The 20,248-nt window shown below is 42.4% G+C and overlaps 1 protein-coding gene across 8 annotated transcripts in view; it reads right to left on the bottom strand.

The window, feature by feature from the left end:
* Positions 1-20,248, bottom strand: part of SETBP1 (SET binding protein 1) — a 264,561-nt gene that overhangs the window by 206,473 nt on the left and 37,840 nt on the right. For 6 of the 8 annotated variants that reach the window (XR_011736563.1, XM_071802421.1, XM_071802422.1 and 3 more), the window contains exon 3: positions 6,959-7,042. The exons of the other annotated variants lie outside the window; for them this stretch is intronic. Coding sequence is in view for 5 of the 6 variants with exons in the window: in XM_071802421.1 (XP_071658522.1) it covers positions 6,959-7,042 (84 nt within the window). In the remaining variant the exon portion in view is untranslated. The remainder of the gene's footprint in view (positions 1-6,958; positions 7,043-20,248) is intronic. 8 annotated transcript variants of the gene reach the window in all.

The following is a 20,248-nucleotide window of genomic DNA, read 5'->3' as shown; positions in this document are numbered from 1 at the left end:
GAGCCTGGACAAAACATCATGGCCAGGATGCATATGCTCCAACTCAGGAGGGAAAGTGACATGGGATCATCACTTACTAGGAAAGGTCAGGGCCCTAAGTTTTACATCTCAAACAGAGGCAGGGCACCATGTTAAAGCACACATTCAGAACTGAATAAAAATAAAAAACAAAAAAAAAATTCCTGACTGTCATTTCTGAAGCCTTTCCTGCAAAAGAGGGAACTATGAGTTTTTTGGTCCCCCTTTTCCTGTAGAAAGGAAAGGCTCTATTGAACTTCAGTCTACACTGTGCTACACTTTACAGGAAGCCAAACCCATTTTGAAATTAATGTGAACTGTAAGAGGAGACCACAAGGTGGGAAACTCCTGAAGTGAGTACAAGACTATTCATAAAATGAGTGAGAAAAGGAAGTAGGTGATTATAAGAGGTCATTAGAAATGTCAGCCTAGTATTGTATGAAGGGAGGTGTAGCTCACTGCGAAACAAGCCTATTACAGCTGAACTTGCTAGGGACACCCATAACCTCAATCTCTTTTGTTCAGAGACTAACATTTAGGAAGCTTCTTTCATAACATCATCCCTCCAACATTTAGATAAATTCAAAGAATGGGGACTTATCCGTTTAACTTCTGTTTCACAACTGCTTCAATTCCACACAATAGACAAATGAAACGAAACAACTTTCTCAGATACCAGCAACACAAATTCTCAACACTAGATTCAGCAGTTACCAAAGCACAACTACTGTATGAAATTCGGAACTCCAGAGAAAAGGCAGCTGGTGAGTCTCTCATCTAAATACCTTTTGCCTCCAGTCAGATTTCATTGAGAGGAAGAGATTTCCAGCTTTTAAGAAAGTTTTCTGCTATTAGATTTTCTACAGTATCTTGGTTGACCAAGTGGAAAGGTTTTCCCCCTACAGCACCACCAGGAGCAAGATAAGTCAATGGAAGAACACAGGTTGTCCACCTTGCTGAGACCAACACTCACATCATGGGACAAGAAGCTATTCTGATATGGCAGCGGGAACAAGACGCAGATGTATATGAGTGAGTATTTTGAAAAGTAAAAGATCAATTGTTGGGATGAGCAAAATGACAGAGCTAAAAGGTTTGCTTTTAATAGATACCAATGACAAAAGTGAAGTGATTATCAGTGGTGTTACTATGCATGTAACAGTTCCCTGAGATCTCAAAGGACCAGATGATCTAGGACAGTTTCCTACAGTCCTATGTTCCTTGTGTGATCACCTAGCCTGCTTTATTCCAAGAACTAAATGTTTTTAAGGGTGTTTTACTACCCAGACATCTCACACATTTAATGTTCTCTCCATTTGTATTATACTCTTTGTTTTATCTTTTTATAACTTGTGCAGAACCCAGTCATTTTTCAAGTAGATATTCAAACTCTGCCATAAACTGGGAGCAGGAGACGGTGGACTGTATACCTTCACTCTCCCAATTATCCCCTCCTGCTTTCTCCCACCCATATATTTCCAAGTTAGCCAATGCTTTCATTTATTTTTATTATTGTTATTTCTTTTAGTGGAGACAAACATTAATCATGGGGGTATGATCCAGACTTACTCAGATGGAGTACAGGCGCCTTTGCACTCCATAATTTCGTGCTTTGGTGCTTTTCTTGCTGACAAGTGGGAGAATACAAGGGAGAGCCAGAAAAGCAAAGGCAGATCCTCCAAAACCTGGTCTCAGCCCTCTGCTATGACCTCAACAGATATTACAGCACCGGCTGCCAAAAGAACTTAGCTCCGATACAGTTCAGACCAGGCCAGTTAGCTATTTAAAGAGGTGGGTTTATTTATATACTTTTTACCCTCCTCCCCTCCCATCCTAACTCGCCCCCTGTTTTTTAAGACGGGAAATTACCAGTAGCCCTGAGCACGTAAAATCTGACAGCAGTTTACCAGATAATTTGTATTAGTCTCTTTGTCTTTGCTGGTACTTTTATTCTTCAATAAATTCCTTCAACCGTTAAACAATGTTACTCCCACAACAACTTTGACAGAGATCAAAAGAGCGTGGCAGGTTTGCTCCAAGTTTCTACTGCTTCCCTCCAGGTATTGAAGAGCTAGATGGAGACAAAAGATGTTTTTATTTCCTTTGCTCTCTTCTAAAGGGCTTTGTCCTGGATTTCCATACAGTCAATGAAAACATTTTTGAAAGTACTTAAGGTGGAGCTTTGGGGGTGAAGGGTTTGGCGAGATTAGTTTCAATCTAGTACTTAAGTCATTGTGCTTTTGTCAGAATAATGATGACATCCATTGATAGTACTGCCTCACCTACTTAGAAAGAATCTGTAGTGTTAGGAAAACCAGAAAATTGTGAATTAAAGTACTGTCTACTCTCAGCACACCTCCAGTGACACAAGTGGAAAGGAGATAAATTTGGACGTATATGATAGACAGATAGATAGATAGATAGATAGATAGATAGACAGATAGATAGACAGATAGATAGACAGATATACAAATTTGCAATTCCCATTCCAGACCTGAAGGAAGAAGCTGGACTCCTCACAACTTTGCACATCAGACGTACACTGCTGCACTGACACAGCACAGTGTTTCTTCATGGAATCCAGGAATCCTCAAAAAGATGGTTGTTTTGGGATCTGCTTGGGACAACCAGAGTCCCAGAGAGCTCAGCCCGTCTGCAGTCTTATCAGCTGCTGAAGTCTGCTGTAGCCACTAAATTAGATCTTAAAACCTTTTCCTTGCAACGACTGCATGTGCATTAGGTTAAACTGGGATTTACCTTAATTTAAAAGAGAAAATCAAACAGACAAATAAAAAAGCATCAGAGAGATTATTTCATACCCAACACTGAACTCAAGCTTTGGAAAGAGGCAAACTCTCAGGAGACTACAGGGGAAAGGAGGACACTCAGAAGAGGCTGAAGTAGCCCACAGGGGAAGCTGCCTATTTCATTTCTGGAACGTGAACCATGTGCGTCTATTTTTAATTTTGAACCAAGTTCTTCTGTCTTCTGCCAGAAGTCCCGAGCCCTGTGCTGGTGCAACAAGAGCAGTGGCCCAGCCATCCCCTAATAGCTATTACTTCTTAATAAAGAGCAGCACTTAGGCAAGGGATGAGGTTACTGTCAGAGGGGTCATGATTAATAATGATTAATCTGATCCTTGCCAACATGAACTGGATCCACCATTCACTAAATAATTACTCTGCAGCATGGATACCGTTTCCAGAGGAGGCATACATTTGCCATATTAAAACCAAAAACAAACACATATAAGGACAGGAGGATCAGACTTCTCAGTAACTCCTGAGCTCACACAAGCCACCAGAAAAGCTAAGCAAAGAGAAAAATGAAAAAAAAAAAAAAGAAAAAAAATTAAAGGGTAAGAGCAGTTAAACATAGATAAGGTGCCTACCTTTTGGGAGAAATAGTGGAAAACAAATAAAACTAAACCCTGAGAAGGCAGAGATGCATGTGTTGAGAATATGGAGTGCTCTACTACTTCTGGCTTTCAACCTTATGCATACCTGTAATATGCACATTATTTGTCTGCCCACATATTTTTCCCTTGTTTTTAAATGACATTTTGCTTTCATCAGAAAGTACACAAATGAAATCACTTCCTGGGCACCCTCTTTCCTGTTATATGTTAATATACTACTTAGCACAAGGAAATCCTAGACCAGGATTGTCATTATTATGCAACAACCCACCTCAAATAATAAGCAGTAGTAAAATAATTTATGGGGAGGCATAAATTACTGGGAAACTAATAACCACTCTGAAGAACATATATGAATCTTACAATTACAGAAGGATACTTGTGGTACAGAGACTTGGTTCTGGGCCTTGGAGCACAGATGAATTTCACTCCCACAAAGCACACAAACAACTGGCAACGGTGCCAATGGCAGTCAAGGACATGAGGGTTTTTCTGCCAAGAAGTGACCGTATTTTGGGACTCCTCTCAGTCATCCTGCTTCACCAACCCAAAGCTTCATCAAGACCATTCATGGAGGATGGGAGTCTAGCTTTTCAGTGTGCTCAGCTGTATTTCCTTTGAGGTTTTCAAAGATTTTGTAGGATTTATACTGCACTGCTTAGCCTTCCAGCTCATCTCGCAGAGTTTAATTTGGACTGAGAAGCCACACAAAATACACCACTGGTGCTTCTCCTGTTCTGGCGCAAAGCCAGCATTAAGGTTGGTATCCTTGTGACTGTTGTGAAATCTCAGCCCTCTTTGTGAGCCTCTTTGTACTTCTGCCCTGGACAGCAATGGGGCCAGGTTTTACACACCGGTGGCTTGCACCATGGAAAATATCATGCAGATATGTGACTTTGGATACCAGACTTAGGGAAGCAGATCTTAGGTCAAGGAGGCTAAGGTGCCTTCTCTTCTAGAGGTATACTAGAGAAATGCTAGTAAATGAAATCCTCAGCAATGGGGTCATGACTCGATTCAGTTGGAGATTTTCACTGATGGGACAGTGTGTCCAGGACTTTTCACAAGTTTCCAAATTGACTTGAAATAATAATAATAATAATAATAATAATGATGATAATAATAACAATAAACAACTTTACATAGCACTTCTTTCACAAAAAACAGCCAAAAAGTAGCTGGTTAGTCCCAAACCTTTAAATAGTAAAAAACCCCACATAACTATTTATGTATACATTCATGAAAATGAAACCTAAGTTCAGTTTTCACACAATATTACAGAGGCATCACAGGAAAACACAAATCAAGACTGAAAACCAAAAACAAACAAACAGAAGAAAAAAAAAAGAAGAAAAAGCTACAACAATAACAAAGGTATATCTTTAAAATCTGAGACATGGTGCAGGAGGAGAGGGTAAATCTTGTCAAACAAAACTAAATCAAGTGCAGTGTTTTTCTCCTTCACAAAGTGAAACAAGTTGTTCCTAAAATAATGCTTCCCTGGTTTTCTGGCAATTAGTGTCCTGAGGATTAGCCTACAATCATTGGCAAGTGTTTGTCTTTCCCAGCCAATGTCACCATAGAAGTCATACAAGGCTCAGGCAATAATTTATAAGCTGAGCTGAGGTCCTGCATTAACAAACAAATGTTCCATGCTGCCATCCACCCTCCTTAACTCGTTTCCTCCCCATCCACCTCCTATCCCCTGAAATACTGATAGGACCCTGCCAGGGGCATGACAAACGAGTATTACAACCTCTGCAGAAGCACTTGCCTGATAGTTTATGTTGATCCAGCAAAAAAACAGTTACTGAGACAATTATCACATCACTAGATATTAAAAATCAGACTTCAGAAAGTAACAAAAAACCAAAGAATAATTTATCACAGTACTAGAAAACATTTAAGAGAATGAGATATTTTTTTTCCCTCCAAAAAACTGTTTCTTACATTATGGTTAAAGTATCGCCATCAATGAGTTTTAGGTCCGACACTCAGGGTTTGTTAGAGATGGTGTTTTGTAAAATGTCTCTGCAATCGAGATGTTCCCATTTCATTTTTAATCTCTACTACAAGTGGTCTGACTGTGCTCTACTCCTGTGATAAATCAAGACTGATTCAACCAGAGTACATCAAAATACAAGAAAGTAAAATTGGTAAAAGGGTTTCCTTTCTAAATTAATTTTCTCCTGCTATGTTAGAATATCAGCATGAGAAAATAAAGCTTGCATTTGAGAGAATCTGCAGCTATTCTTTATATAAAATAATATGAATCCTTGTCTCAATGGTGAACTGATACTATGGCTTATAACAACAAATTCATTATTTTGAAAATACTAATTAAAAAAAATCAGTGAAAGACTTATTCCTAAAAAGCATTTATAAGTGTGACCAATCTTCCTCACAACAGAGCCCACTGCAGAATAGATAAATTTGTTCTCAGATCTTCTCAGACACTAACAAAACAAGGGCTCACAGACGCTGTTATTAATTAGGGTAGATGAACACGCATGTTGAAAATGAAAAGCATTTTTCCTCTTGGAACTGATCTCCTTCCCCATTAGTAAATTATCAGGAGTTCCTGGGGCTTTGTGGACAGTGTTTGAATCTACTTCAGGTCTGTAACTGGTCACAGTTTTTTCACAAGGTACATTAGAGAGCAAGGTTATTTGATATTTTAGAACAACTGTTTCACTCTACCACATTTAACATTGAATTATGCGCTATAAAATGTTTCTGCCCAAACCAAATTTTATTTCACCTTTGGAACAAATGATCTCAGAATTCAAACTTCTAATTAGCTATAAAGCCAGAAGGCCATAATAATTGAAAATTTAGACAGAGTCAAAACTGTCTGGACTGAATAAGTGCAAAATGATAGGAGGTAGGAAGAGACCACCAGTTGTCTGTTGTTCAGAGCACAATCCACCTCACTTGCAATTACTGAATCCACAAGTGGTCCCACTGACAGCAGTTTCACCAATTTTAGAATAAGGAGCCATTTATTCCAAGTAATGAATATTGAAACCTGGACATTAGACTGGGAACAAGTTTTTACATGTCTATCATGAGGAACCTCAATAAAGACTGTTCTTGTGATGATGTCACTTCAGAATAAAAGCATGCAAAGAATGGCTTGTTTCTCTGTAACTATCACCCATCCAGGCAGCTACGGTATGAGACCAAAGGTTGCATCCATTTAGCCAGCAAAGAAGTGAAATATTCTTTAAGAAAGGCATTGCCTGGGGTGGACATTTAGAAAGAAACAGAATTCATGAATAAATAAACCAGATGGGGATAAATCAGGCTAAGGCATTAACAGCTCATAATGGAATGAATCTTTGTTCTTGCTTGAGGGTTTTTCTAAAAATAACAAATATGAAAACATTAATGTTGTATCACTGTCACTCATACCGAAGATTCTGTTTGTCCAGGGACACTGATATGCAATAGCACAGTTCAAATGAATCAGATGTTAACACATTATTTTATTTCCACCAGTTAAGGTACATATTGACTGACCTGATCTGAGTCTTTCACTTGAGCATTTTTCCCTTTTCTGCAACCACAACTCATGAGCAGTTTTGCATCTCCAATGACTTTTCCCTACAAGAGATAAGGCAAGAAAAACATAAGCACAATCTGAACCACTGGAGACCGAGTGGCTTGTATTTATGACCAGGAGCAGGGGAAGAAAGTACATCAGGGAAACCCGTGGACTCGTTCTGCATTGCTGGGAGATACCCTTCCACAGAGGGGTAGTTCCCAAACTGCCAAAGAGACTTCCCCAAAGGTCAAACATCACAGCATCAGGGATGTCACATAGGCAGAGGCAGAAGGAAAGCAAGTGTGCCAAAAAACACAGTGGAAATAAGGGCAAGCCAAGCTGAAAAGGAACAGGTTATTTTAACCAAAAGTTTTCATACACGTACATGGACAGCAACAAGTCTACCACACTCAGGAAGCACATTTACCAAACTGGAGTGACCTGAGGTAAAGTTTGTATGCCAGCATTTCTGCTCAACATTGTCATGTACTTGCTTCTAGTGTAGCTAGATTGGGTGAAATGAGGTCTACAGGTGTGAGTTGCCCACATTTGGACGATTTGCCCATGTAACCACTGGCAAGTCCTTTCCAAGAATTCAAGAGTCCACCCTCACCTAACATTGTAGTTCGCTCACAGAGATCCTGCAGCATCGATAATACTGTAGGACCAAAGGAGATTTCCAAAGGAACTGTATCCCTTTTCCTTCCTTTGCTTACAGACAACAGTTTGGGAAATATGCTGAGCTCAACCACCCCCTTTTCTTTGACAATCCATCAAGTTGATTGAGCATGCAAGGTCCCTCATGTTAACCTGGTTATTTTCTGGGGACTGAGTCACTTTGGATCTTCACCAAAGCATTTTTGGAACTTATCAGACCTGGACATCATGATAAATCACCATGTCAGGAAAGGTCTGGTCCAAATTTGGCGAAAACACTCCTTGAGCTCAAACCGTAACACAACCGAGTCCGCACAAACCCAGCACCATCACTTGCTTTCCCATAGACACACATAGACAAAGACATATTGTCATTTTTCAGACTTTTGCCATCTGCAGTTGAAAAGCAAACACTCTCATTTTCTGCTGGGCAACAGAGGGAGAATCTGCTTGTATACAGACGTGGACAGCCACGATATTTCAGTTGCATGAATTTATACGGAAAAAAAGACTGTAACATTCAAGCAGATAATGAGTTTAGCTAAGTGGAAGCACTCTGCCCTAAATGATGATGAATGTAAAGGACACAATTAAAACGAATTGTAACCACTGATCAATGTCAGGACGCAACAGAGAGATGACTCTTGGCAGCCAAACAGGCAGATAAACTTCTTGTCACCTCAGGTGAGCCTGCAACCTGCCAGGTGTGGTGAGGTCTCTTACTTAAAAACAAAACACTGAAAAGGCTGTACCTATATCTGATACCTTATCAAAATGCCCAATGTGCTTGGACTGCTGATTGCAACCTACTAAACTTTGAGGTTTTCAGGGGACTACTTCCAACTGGCATTCACTGCCTGTGATACCCATCTATCAAAGCTATTTTGCTCTTGATCTGTTACTACAATCTTTCAACAATTAGTTTGCAGTCTCTTAAATTAAAAAAAAAAAAAACACTCCTCAGAAAGAAGTGATTAAACAGAAATGTAAAGCTATTGTGTTTAATTTTGATGTTAGAAATACGAAGCTGAGGCACAGGGATATGTCTTAGACTTGTCTAACCAAAGGAGATTTTCTAGACACCCCAGGGTATATGAGACAAGCTAGAGATACAAAAGGACATCCACCTATTTCCTAACAGGCAGCTGATGGACAGCTAGTATACCTTAGGTTGCCTATAGCAGCAACATATATATATATATATATATATATATGATAATATATAGAAAACTGGATCCATACATTACTTGCTGACAGCAAACTTGTCCCAGTATCCACTGTGAAGTCATTATGTTGAAAAAGATACTCCAGCCTTTCTTATATCACAAACCAAGGAAAAACTCTCATGTTTAGAACCTTCTCTGGCTTGAAGGATGCATTGTAATGCAACCCAAACTCGTGACACATCATGGTCATGTTCTCCTGTCTAGCTGGAAGTAAAGAACCATAGAATCATAGAACAGTTTGGATTGGAAAGGACCTTCCCAGCTCCCCCAGTGCCACCCCTGCCATGAGCAGGGACATCTTCACCAGCTCAGGTTGCTCAGAGCCCTGTCCAGCCTGGCCTGGGATGTCTCCACCACCTCTGTGGCCGACCTGGGCCAGGCTCTCACCACCCTCAGTGTAAAAAAAATTTTCTCATGTCTAACCCTGACATCCCAGGCTGGTGCAGTGCAGGGAATGGACATTTGCTGTGGCCAGCCCAGGTGGCTGGTGGCACTCCCTCAATGGGATCCTGCATTCTTGGTACAGATTTCTTGTACCAGGACTACAATGAGCTCCTACAGAAAATAAGAAGGACAACTCTTCTCTTGACATCTAAATCTTTCTAGATTATCACCAGCTTTATTTAACAGAGAGAAATTACAAGGTGTTGCCCATAATCACCTGTAAAATCAAGAACAAAGGGGGAATATGAACCCAAAACTTGACAGTTTTTTTGTTTCTCCCTGACAGTAAAGCAAACGAAAACAATGCACTGAATTAATAATCTCATCTCCTTTCCAACTGCAGATGCACCACTCCCAATGAGCTTCACCTGAATTAGGTACAACCAGTACCTTTTTTTTTAGGGAAACTTATTATGAGCAGATGCTTAATTTGGGGATAGGTGTCTAACGTTAGGCAGCTAAGTTGAAAGGCAAAATAAAAAAAAGCATATGGACAACATTTGCAGCCAGTCGCAACTCTGTTCAAGAGCAGATGGAGGCCTTGTCGTTCAGGGATTTCCTTGCTTACATGAAGCAGTTCAGTGGGGATAGGGAAAGGGGCTTCTGTTTGGATGCTTCTGTCTGGAACCAGATTAGAAAAAAGCATGCTTTTCCACAGCACAGGCCTTGTGTTACATTAAACATGCATATTCAACTTCAGCTTTTATTCAGCGATCTGAAACAGAGCCCTCCAGGGTGCTCAAGGTCAGTGAGTTTTTGTTTGTTTATCTGTATGATATTTTACAGTTTCTAGTGCCCAAGGATTTTGTTAAGAAATTAAAACACCTCACAGGGGCTATACTGCTGTGGTTGTTGCCTGCTTGTACATCTCTCCCTTCTTCATCCAGCAGCTCCTGATGCTTGCAGACAAGGGAGAGGAGAACACCACAAAGAAAGGAGCCTCATCTCACTGAGTACTACAGATGTTCAGTCTTAATTTATGGGGCATCATTTCCACAGTTTGTGGCATTTTGATAACAGGACTGGGGAGGAACACAGTGATCTTGAAAGCTCACAAATGTATTGCTACTAAACAATCCTGTGCTGCCTGTTTTTAATGTGGTGCTCTCTTTTAGAAGCAGATAGGCATGAGGATGTTCAGTGGAAAAGCTCGTTTAGCCTTCAGCTTGCTCCCACCTATCATCAGGCATCGGCATCCCCTTCCCCAGGCAAAAAGCAGGAAGACTCCTTGACAAGAACTGACGATTGAAGCACTTATATGCCATTATCCCGTGTCTTCCAGGGAGTATCACTGGCATCACCCTCCTCCTTGCACCACAGAATCCAGCAGTTGGTCAAAGTTAGCAGAAAAAGAAGAAAAATAATAATAGTAACAGGCTTAATTATCTCAGCTGCATGGGTGACAGGAGCTGATCAGTTGCCAGTTTTAGCAGCCTGCGGTCAAGAAACATCAAACTGCGTCACCCAGAAGTCAAATGAGGGCTGGTCACAACTCATTTCACACCAACAGCTCTAGGGGGGGAGGCGCGGGGACAAATAAATTACCATGGCATCCCCAGAGGCTGTGGCAGTCCCTTGTGGGGCTGCCAGCCCTGTTTAAAGGAGTTGAACATGACACACATGGTATTGATGGGCCTCCATGGAGCTGCCAGGCTCTGTGCTTCAGAGGAGCTGGCTGGGATTAACTGGGACATCCTGTCTTCCTGCTGCTCTCCCCCATCTGCATCTGGAAGGATCAGCTCAAGACACAGGCTCAGCTTTGTAGCACCATGCCATGCACTTTGCAGCTGCTGGCAGGTCCAGCTGGGCTCTGACCCACTCAGTTCCCATCAGCCTTCCTCGGTTTTGAGCAACAGCCATCAAAAATACTGGCTGTAGACTCACCCCCAAGGAGCTGGCACAACCAGTCGCCACTTGGCCCCTGAAAGGTTTCACTGGCCAAACCTGGCTTTCTGCTGTTCATGCTCTATCTCTTCTGCCTTGCAATAGCCTCAAAATGCCCCCTGCTAACAGACAGAAACGCGAGGTGATGCAAGATAACTAAGCCTTGGCCCATGGCAACCTGGAGAAGAGCTCAGCTTCTAGCCTGGCCTTTCCAAGGCTTTTATCAGAATTTCAGCTGCTGAAGCAGCCTGGCTCTTGAGGCAGAAGTACTTTTCTTTGTGAAGCTGAGCTGAGCAGCCCTCCAGTCTCTTCCCTTTTCTTCTTCTCCTGCGTTACACCATCAAAATACCTCTCCAGCATGATATCCACCTAAACACAGCAATCATGCCTGCTCAGGAATGGCAAGCATGTAGGGAGGTGATGCTATCGTTCTCCATCTATCCAAATATCCCAGTGCTCCCAGGACCAAAGAGCACACTTGCAGCCTGACAGTCTGCACCAGGGAGGCTGCGCAATTCAGACTGCTGTCCTGACACTGTGCTTAATAGTTATTTTTAAACAAAATCGTTACTGTTTTTCACTATGGGCTACTTAGTAACAAGTCAAAAGGAACATAGTGTTTTTATTATTTATTTTTTTCCCCTAGAGTCATAGGTCTGTTTTTCACCAAGAAGAACATGCATATAATGCCGCAACAGTGAACCCTAAAAAAATATCCCCACAGGTGGATAAATGACTTTGGAAAGAACAACATACTCATTGTTTATGTTTTTTTACACTGTTCTGCCACGGTGATCTGTGTGTCTTGAAGCACTGATGCCCAAGTTCCTACAGTGGTAGAGTAGGAGAAGAGAAGGGGGGAAACGAAGGGAAATGAGAACTGAATCCAAGGTGGAGTCAAGCAGCAGTACAACAGACAGCTGGTGTTTGGGTGGTGGTAAATCACCCTGAAATGAGCCTCTTCCCTCAGCTCAATGAGGCCTAAACAACAAAGGAAGGCACAGCTTGCAGCCGGACAGCCTGCTAGCCAACCACAGACACACATGACAGCTTCATTCAGGAGCCCGGAGTCAATACAAAAGCTTCGAAATCAATCCGACATCCTGCGACCTCAAACAATGCGCCAAATCTTCTCAGAATTGGAGCCCCAAATGAGGGGGAGCAGCATTCAAGGGAGATCAAACCACAGGGCTTGGCATTGAAAGGGACTAAAAAGGAGAAGAATGTTCCCAGTTTATTAATGGCGAGGTCTGGCCGGCTGCATCCCAGCCGCCATAGGTTACGTTCATTAAAGGGCAGCGCTTTGCACGTATTGTGCAGAGCGCCCAGAGAGTATATGTGTGTGTGCATGTGCGTGCGAGCGTGCCCCTCACTTGCTAGAGATCAGGATGTGCCTTTCTGCTTAGCACTGTTGTCTCCATCAGAAATTCCTCCTGTGTGAACCGCAAACGGGGTTTTTTCCCACTTGAGCGGTTGTATGGGCACAGATGCGCGCACGCCCTCACTCATACGCAAGCTCTCCCTCATCTCTGAGCCTGAAAAGCATAAAAGAACTCAGACAGGCTCTTTCCTAGGGGATAAAAAAAAAAGCCCCGCATTTCACATCCCCTTCACTCCTGGCTATATTTTCAGCTCACACACACACAAAATCTATTACAAAAGCTTGAAGCATTCTGTGATTGCCATTGCTGCCACCAATGGAATTGATTGCTCCATAAACTCTTGCCTGCTCCTACATGCCATAAAGGACCTAGTCCCACAGCACAGAAAACCCACAAAGAGGAGAAAAAGAAAAAGAAGTGCTTTGATTCCAGGAGCTGTCCCCCCGGTTGTCTCCTCTGGGGTAGTTTCACCTGCAGCATCTGTCTTGTAGCACTGCACACAAATGGCACCCTTCCCCCTATAGCAACAAAAAGGCTGAGCAAATCCTTTTTCTCAGCTTCGTTTTGAAGGCAGGTGGAGAAGTAGAATATAGATGCACACAGACACATCCCCCCAAAAAAATATCCCTACGATAAATACTATTTGCAAAAGTACTCTCTGTATTTGCCTGTCCTAATGATCTTTTCAGCTGCCATGTATTTGATAGAATCAGACTCTGTAAGTTTTCTCCTCCTCAGCTGCAGCACCCAAGACAGAACATTTTCTTGAGGAGATCAGCCTTGAAAAATGCTTGTTCTTTGTACTGAAAGTGCGGTAGATTAAGAAAAAGGGATTAATTTTTCAAAGCTGTGAACAGATTTTGATGCAGACCTCCGATGTGTTTTCACTGAAGACATATCAAAGTCTAATCACCCTTGCTTTTCAAGTGTCACACTGATCTTACATTTAGATCAGATATGGCTATGGCAACTAGTAACCTCTCTCAAATTTGGAGAAACTTAGGTACACAGAAACCGAAAACAGCGATAAATCTTTCTTACAACTCAGCAATTTCAACACAGTATATAGTCTGGAATTCAGCACTAGGGCTCCACAAAAAGACCCTTACACTTTACTCAACTTTTAATTCACTGAGTCTACACTACTGTTGCCACAACTTAGGAGTACTCAGAGGCCATAAGCATGATCCCTTTTTCCTCTCTAAGAAGACAACTCTAGTTTTACGTTGCGAGCACATTATCCAGATATCAGAGGGCAACGGGGCAATCACAGGTATAGCAAGATCAACAGACTTTTTCTCGAGCACAGGGTAGGATGGAAGATCAACTCCATGTGCCAGACAAGATGAGGTGATATACAAACATCAGGCAGGAAGACTGGAGAGGCTGCTGCCTGGTTCATCAACACTAGGACAAAAAGCCTCTCAATTATCATTCATAGAAAGAGGAAAATTGCACTCAGGTTGGGTGATTGCCCAAAGATGTGGTAGATGAGAGATAGGAAACAGCGGCAGGCTGCAACAATTCCTAGAACTGCAGATAAAACAGTCTGCAGGAATCAGGTGGAGAGAGATTCAAGGTTAAGTTTGTTGGAAAGATAATAAGGTTGAGAGGTTTTCTTTTAAAATGTTTTTCCTCATCCTGAAACAGCACTTTTTGCTATCGATATCTAGCAAGTTCAAATGTAGGTTTTTCAAATTCAAGAAAAGTTCTTGTTTGGATATGCTGGTTTTTTGTGGTCTTTTTCTGTTTGTTTGGGACCTTTTTGGTGGTGTGCATGTGTTGTTTGTTTGTTTTTCCTGCTTACCTGCTTTAAACTCTGCTATCTGAATAATTTAACAATCTTTCTTAAATATTTCACCAATAAATCACAAGCTTGTGTTTCTATATCATGTTAAATCTAACCAGTGGAGGAATGCCTGAGCTGGAAGTTAAAATTCTGCTCCACCAAGCCAGTAATGCATAATTATTTCACTGCAGACTCTCTGGTGAATAAAAACTTCTCTTCAGAATGAATGTCATACATAAAATTATTTGTGCAGGCGTAGAGCACAACCACAGTCCAGGATCATCAGTATCTTGCCAACAGGGCTTGAGATTCCCAGAGATAATTGGTTTGTAGTGTTTTCCCACCCTGACAAGCACAAGTGTGGAGCTCACAGCAGAATCCTGTCCATGGGCATGTCAAGCCAAAGTTACCCATCACCAGTCAGGATGTTGATAATATTCACAGAGCTTCAGATGGTCCACAGGCGTGATAGTTGTATTGGGATTCCATGTTCCTTCTCATCAAAGAGGAGCAAATAGGAAACAAAATAAAATAAAAAAAAAAAAAAAATGGAAGTTGTTGACCAAAATGGAAGATTTTTAAAGACACCTCCAGGGTGAAGTGAAGCAGTTTTGGAGATGGAAACGTGTACCAAGCAACCCTAAATCTTTGTGAGCATCAATGGGGACAAAACTCCTCAAGTTCCTCAACGGTGTAGGCATTTTTATCTATATTTCAATGAAGTTCTGAGACAAATTCAACACATTTATAAAAACTAAGAAAAACACAACTACCTACCCCTCCCCATGTCTGAAAGTCTCAGTTCATCAAAATGAAGCCAGGAAACCTCATACATATATAATTTAGTGCAACTAACTCCAATTTTGTCCCTAAACCACTGAGACACATTCAAGGCAGGGTGCACTTTGGTCTCAGTCAGCAAAATCTGAAATGCATGAATGATATGAATAGATAGCAAGAAGTTGATAGCCAACATATTGAATGCAAAAAGCAAAATAGAAGAGAGAAAAATGAATGCCAAAAGGGAAGTGGAAAGGAGAATAGCTGCAAACTACATTATTATTAAGCTGCCTTTCTTTTTATTTTGTGTCAGCTGTTTACTTAGTTTTGTAATGAAACTAAAACATCATGCCTTTTTCTTCAAAGTGCATAGTGAATGATCTTACATTGATACCCGATACAAGGTATGAACGAAACATACACAATCATATGCACAGATAAGAACCATCTTGGGCAACATGATTCCCATTCTGCAGCTGGGCAAATGTCTCTACATCACAGCTTCTAAGGCTGGCTGGAGCTTGCCTGGGGGAGGGTGGGTGAGCTGGAAATCAGAGACACCTCCTCCTTCTCCTCCTCTTTTGAGGACAGACATCTCCATCTTTCCTCCCCGTGTGCAGTCAACAAGACTTCCTACACAAACTGACACAGAAACAACTAATTTACTGCTTTGTGTCAGGAATGCAGCCAGGGCTTCAGTCTCCTGCACTCCAGACTCCCTTGACTGGGCTGCTTAATCCCAAAAAAGGGTCTCCCCTTTCTCCTGCCCCTCCTGTCCAATGCACACTCCTTCTCTTCCGCTTTTATAACTTATCTCCTTGCAAGCTACTTCCTAACAGGAGTCAAAATTAAACAGGCTGCCCATATGCCATGGCTCACTTGTTGTCTGTTCCCCTCACTGCCATCTGGCCTATTTGCTTAGCCAAAGGGGAAAAAAAAAATAGGAAAAAAAAAAATAGGAAAAAAAAAAAAGGTGTGGGGAGAAGAAGAAGGAGGACAAAGCCACACACAATGAGGATGAGGAGGGAGGTGATGATGCTGTTTCTTGCATCTGCTCCTTGGCCAGGCTCCCAGACAGATCAGTAATGGAGAGCACCAGAACCAGTGACAATTAACCCGAACACAGTACTGTTTATTTAACCTGTTCAGAGAGATCACCTCATGTGCTGCTCCCCTGGCAAGGAGGCACCATGCTCCAGCAAAGAGCTTCCCACTGAGAAACCTCCAGCCAGAGAAGGCAAAGAGAGATTCTTATCTCCTAAATCGTGCTGGAGAAAACCCCCCAGATTCTTCAAACCTGACAACTGTGCCACGGGGCTGAGGTTTGCCCTAATTTTCCAAATCACCCTAATCTTTTTATACAGCAGCATAGGCAGACGAGCAAGAAATGGGAGTAGAATTCAGCTCACACTTGTCTGCAGGGTACAAACTATGGGTAGAACAGGAGTGTGTGTGCAAAAACATGCGCCTCACGCTGATATAGGCATCAAAAGCCATACGGTTGATTCGTCTCAAGGCAGACACCACTGAGCCACGAGACCATGATAATTATCATTAGAGCTCCATGAGATCATGGTGGGGAAACCCCTGTGGGGAGAGGCAGCTGTGGAGGAAGAGCAGATCTCCTCTTCCCAAGGCAGCAGGGGTTGCATGTGGGCACAGAGAAGCCGCAGATGCTTTCCAGAGAAAAGGTGTTGCTGCACAAAACATAAGAGAAATAGCCCTTGCATTAGCAACACCTGAGTCCTTCACAAACACAGAGGAGAAGAGATGATCCTGTATAAATATGGTAGTTTCTGATTCATGCTTATGATTTCCCATTTCAGCCCGGCTCTACAATAGAGTAAAATTGAGCAGGTGAAATATTTTAATGCATGATTGTTCTGCTGCTTGCAAACACTGAGCAAAATGAGTGTTGCCTGTCTTGGGCTCCCCATTTTTTTACATCTGCATCTGCACATAGAATCATAGAGCCATAGAATCACAGACTAGCTTGGATTGGAAGGGACCTTCCCAGCTCCCCAGTGCCACCCCTGCCATGAACAGGGACATCTTCACCAGCTCAGGTTGCTCAGAACCCCGTCCAGCCTGGCCTGGGATGTCTCCAGGGATGGTTCATCCACCACCTCTCTGGGCAAAATGGGCCAGGCTCTCACCACCCTCAGGGACAACAATTTCTTCCTCATGTCCAGCCTGAATCTCCCCTCCTTTAGTTAAAAACTATCACCCCTTGTCCTGTCGTAACAGCTCCTACTAAAAAGTCTGTCCCCATCTTTCTTTTGGGTGCCTTTTAAATACTTTTAAAGTACAGGTAGGTATGTAACATGCAGAGAGTGGTAATGGGTGCTCCAGCAGTTGGGTTTATCATCTCTGGCAATAGAGAACAACCCTTTCCCAATCCTAGCAGTCTGCTTGCAGCCTTCAGAAAGGGAGAAAAGCTTTGTGAATGTGAAATACTTTGTGACAGTGGAAACAGAAACCAGAAGTTCACCTAAAACTGAAACACAGCTGCATTTCCACCTTTAATGCTGCTGCAGTCACCCACAATGGGGCCTCCAATTTCGGGAAACATTAAAAGCAGCAACAACAACAGCCAGAGACAAGCCCTCTGCAAGGAGATGAATTCCACCACAGGTTTCAGCTGACACCACCAGCCCATCCACACTCTGGTCTTGTGGTTTATGATCTCACCATGAAGAACCTCTGTGGACTCAAGTCTCTTCTGTCTTACTGCAGCACTTCCATTATTCTCTACCTAATTGCTTCCACAGCACCGCTGGAACAGAGAGATTTCCTACAGCTGAACATTTGTATTCCCAACAGCTGGCACCTGCCGGGTCAAGTTCCTGACTCTACATTTGATGCTATTGCGATGGAAAGATGTTCCAGTGAACACAAAATAACACAGAGCCAGCAATCAATCTAATCCCCCATTTGGATTTTATTCTAAACAAAGGGGAACTTGCTAAAGATCATCTTACATTATTCTGTGGAAACAGGACAGAAAGAAGGGGAAATGGTGTCAAGCGTAATCTGTTCAGCACACCATTAAATCAGAATTCCCTAGTTAAGGATGACAATGAACTGCAAGGAAGTCAATGGGAAGGGGATGCAGCATGGAAAACTGGGAAGAGGTGGAGGTGTTCTGTTTCTTTGTGCAGTTTTGTTTAAAGATATGGGAGCTGAAGCGACCACCACTGAGCTAATGGCATTCAAGCTGACTCCCAAACACTGCACACTCCCTTGGGGTCCAAGATTCCCACAAAACCAGCTAGTTCATCCTCTGAAGAGAGTAAGATTGGCATTGAAAGATGCAGGAGATCCCTCAGTGTGCCTACTCTCAGGATAGCATCTGCAGCAGGTCAAGGAGCATCAGGTGCCATCTTTTCCACCTCTGACTGGACGTTTTAAACATCTGTCCACTTCAGAAACACATTGTTTCATGTTTCTAGTCTCTGTAGTGAGGTCCCAAATTAATTTGCTTCTCCATGTTGCTCTAAGAGAAGGTGCTGTCCTCTCATGACTGCACTATCGATGTGACACTGAGAATTTTTGGGGTCCTTGTCTTGCTTTCCATCTCTGAGTTTTTTTATTTGGAAAGGCTCTCTACTGTTCTGCAATTCTTTCTCTGTTCTCAGGTTTACAGCTAAGAAATCTGTTCATTGTAGGACTTCCCCAGTGTGCCTGAGAGAAGTTTTTCAAACCAATAGGAGGATCATCTCTGATCTATTATACTTGAGGTGTTCAACCATGATTTCTTATTCGTGCCAACAGAAGCTAAGGCCTTCAAAAACTCTCCCATCCAAACACTGGACTACTCCAGGCATACTTGATCTGTCAAGATCCAGATAATTCTACTTGCAGCAGGCACAAGATCACTAGTAATGAAACTCAAGGGATTGTGTTTGCCCATCTTGGTCTCACAAAGGCTAAAGGACTTCTGTTACCCTTAAATAGAAACTTCTTCAGTGCCCTTCATTATGACTATCCATGGCAACAAGAGGGGGAACACACTCAGGGACTATTGCTGCAGCATGTGGCCACTTGTTGACCAAGGAAGCCAAACCACATCATTAATAGGAAGACTCAAAGATGTGAGAGCAGCCTGAAGACCTGAGCGTCTCCATCCTGAGAGTCCCACATCTCCCAGCCACGAAACAGATGAGTGTTGGTGCAAGGTTTCAACGCTTGTCTTAGCTGGTGGTTCTCATTAGGTTCTCACCCTTACTCTTGCTTTAAGGCCATTTGCTTTCTCCAGCTCCCTGTATCAGCTATCTCAGCATCCGAGTTGCAAATTCAAAAAAACCCCAAGGCTTTGAGTCACAGTGGACCGCAAATCCACTATTTAAGACTGGACCTAAGCCTCTGTCTTCATACTGCTGCAAGAACTGGAATTAAAATTACAGGGATCAACATGGTAACAGGCAAGTCGGTGGTGACCATGAAGAGATAGCCAGTAGCTGGTCAGGCCGCCCAGTTTGTGGCAAAGAAGACAAAGAGCAACCAAAAGCCCCTTAATTCCCATCAGAAGCCGGGGGCAGCCCAGGCAGAGCAGCAGGGCTGGGGCAGTACAGTGGTGGCCATGGCTCCTGCCCGCTGGAGCCAGCCTCCTCCCTGGTCTGCCTGGAGATTAAAAGAAAAAAAAAAAAAAACCAACAAAAAAACAAACAAAAAACCAACACCTCAATTATCTCTCCTATATTGCCAAACATGACCAAAAATATATGTTTGTTTTCCTTTAAATTCCCCAAAGGCAATGTAGATTTCTCTGTGAATGTCTGAAGGCTGAAGAACACTCCAATTTCTGTGCATTTTCATTCTTTGACAAAAGAATTACATTTTTGGGGAAGGCAAGGGCAACGTTTTTGTTTTTCAAAGTCTGAGGGAGATCTGTCCAGTCAAACTTATCGAACTCTACCAAACTTCTACTTTTCTTCAGCTTCCGCCCATGTTGCTTCATCATCTTTTTAATATTTGATGTTCACTTTCACCTTAGCTCACTCATCAGATTATCCTGACATGTAACAAGTCAAAGGGGGAAGGATGAAGTATTTCTATCATTCCTGAAATATTCCAAACAAAAAAAGTGTCCCGTGGGAAATG

The sequence above is a fragment of the Patagioenas fasciata genome, chromosome Z (assembly GCF_037038585.1).
Source record: "Patagioenas fasciata isolate bPatFas1 chromosome Z, bPatFas1.hap1, whole genome shotgun sequence".
In the NCBI taxonomy this organism is placed as follows: Eukaryota; Metazoa; Chordata; class Aves; order Columbiformes; family Columbidae; genus Patagioenas; species Patagioenas fasciata.
Note: the sequence above shows the minus strand (reverse complement) of the source record. Positions and strands in the feature narration are given on the sequence as shown.